General features: G+C 42.2%; 1 protein-coding gene across 1 annotated transcript; it reads left to right on the top strand.

Moving 5' to 3' along the window:
* The first annotated feature begins 625 nt into the window (after positions 1–625).
* On the top strand, positions 626–1,564 carry LOC102854162 (olfactory receptor 145-like). The gene has a single exon (XM_006892795.1). It carries the CDS (start codon positions 626–628, stop codon positions 1,562–1,564), a length of 939 nt encoding a protein of 312 aa, XP_006892857.1.
* Positions 1,565–2,004: the final 440 nt, after the last annotated feature.

Here is a 2,004-nt window from a genome sequence, read left to right as displayed (position 1 = left end):
AATTTTATTGCAAAAAAAAAAAAAATCCTCCTGTTCTAAACAGGACAAGAATAAGGAGATCTGTGCATACTTTCTTCATTTGTGTTGTTACCAGGGCCATTTCTCTGCTTGAACAACTGAGGACAGGAACTGATCCAAAAAGATATCTAGGCTGGAGGAGGTATGTGATGAAACTGGGTTAAAGTTTCCTAAAGTTCTGTGCTGCAGGCTCTTAGAAAGACCACCTTAACTTTCTGCTCTGTCCAAATTGACTTTGAAGAGAACACTTGATGTATGGTCAAAGTGACTTCCACCTCTGAGTGGATTAATTTTCAAAGACGGGCCACAGTTTGCAGAAAATGTAGTTGAAAGGGCACAGTAACTGAGAGTCATCTTAACTCATCACTCAGTCCCTTTTGTTCAGTAATACCTGCCTTCACCATGGAGACAAATCCTTCTCTTAGAGGGTAGAATCTCATGGGCTCTAGGAAAACAGACCTAGAAGGGTCAGAATAGATCTCTCTGCTGAAGTTCAAACTCTGTGTGCATCCAGTCTTCGGTCTTGGGGGAGGAGATAGGATGGAAAGGTGGTCTCTCTTTTTCTTCTATAAGAAACTTTCCCCCTTTCTCCCACAGAATGCCTTAAATGAAGATGGTAGCCAGAAACTCCTCTGTGACAGAATTCATCCTCGCAGGTTTAACAGACCAGCCAGAACTCCAGATGCCCCTCTTCTTCCTGTTTCTAGGTTCCTATATACTCACTGTGGTGGGGAACATGGGCTTGATAACCCTGATTGGGCTGAACTCTCATCTGCACACACCCATGTATTTTTTCCTATATAACTTATCCTTCATAGATTTCTGCTATTCCACTGTAATCACCCCTAAAATGCTGATGAGTTTTGTCTCAAAGAAGAACATTATTTCTTATGCAGGCTGTATGACTCAGCTCTTTTTCTTTCTTTTTTTTGTTGTTTCTGAGTCCTTCATCCTGTCGGCAATGGCATATGACCGTTACATGGCCATCTGCAACCCGCTGATGTACACAGTCTCCATGTCTCCCCAGGTCTGCCTGCTCCTTCTGTTAGGTGTCTATATAATGGGGTTTGCAGGGGCCATGGCCCATACAGCATGCATGGTGAGACTGACATTCTGTGCTGACAACCTTGTCAACCACTACATGTGTGACATTCTTCCCCTTCTTGAACGTTCTTGCACTAGCACGTATGTGAATGAGCTGGTTGTCTTCATCGTGGTGGGCATTGATATCGGCGTACCTACAATCACAATATTTGTCTCTTACACCCTCATCCTTTCTAGCATTCTCCAGATTAGCTCCACAGAGGGCAGGTCCAAGGCCTTCAGCACCTGCAGTTCCCACATCATTGCTGTTTCTCTTTTCTTTGGATCAGGGGCATTCATGTACCTCAAACCATCTTCTCTTTTACCTATGAACCAGGGGAAAGTGTCCTCCTTGTTCTATACCATAGTGGTACCTATGCTCAACCCATTAATCTATAGTTTGAGGAATAAAGATGTCAAAATTGCTTTAAAGAAAACTTTGAACAAAACATTCTTCTCCTAAGAAAGAGGCAATTAATTTCCCCCCACCTCCCACATAGATGATTTGGACTCCAGTTTTTATGTGGAAGATATTTTTACTTTTTTTTCAAGCAAGTTTATCTTCCTCCTTTATGTATCAGTTGTTATTGCGTCAAACTTCTGGCAACTTGATGCATGTTGGAGAAAAGCTGTGCTCCATGGAGTTTTTAACTGGTGATATTTTCCCCCCAAGTACCTCACCAGGCCTTTTGTGTGAGGCATCTTAGTTGGATTCAAACCTCCACCCTTTTTGTTAATAACAGAAAGTTTACCTATTTGTCACTTCCCGTTATAAAGATTTTTAGTCCATGAGGGAGCTCTAGTGGGTTTGTGATTTGAGTGCTTACCTAAAACATGCTGTAGGGTAAGTGCGAGTCAGTGCCAGTTGATGACAATGAGTTTGAGGTTCGATTTTTCATTGTT

Source organism: Elephantulus edwardii, unplaced genomic scaffold, assembly GCF_000299155.1.
Source record: "Elephantulus edwardii isolate Elephantulus edwardi_28Jun2011 unplaced genomic scaffold, EleEdw1.0 scaffold00120, whole genome shotgun sequence".
NCBI lineage: Eukaryota > Metazoa > Chordata > Mammalia > Macroscelidea > Macroscelididae > Elephantulus > Elephantulus edwardii.
This window is presented reverse-complemented; position numbering and strand designations above follow the sequence as displayed.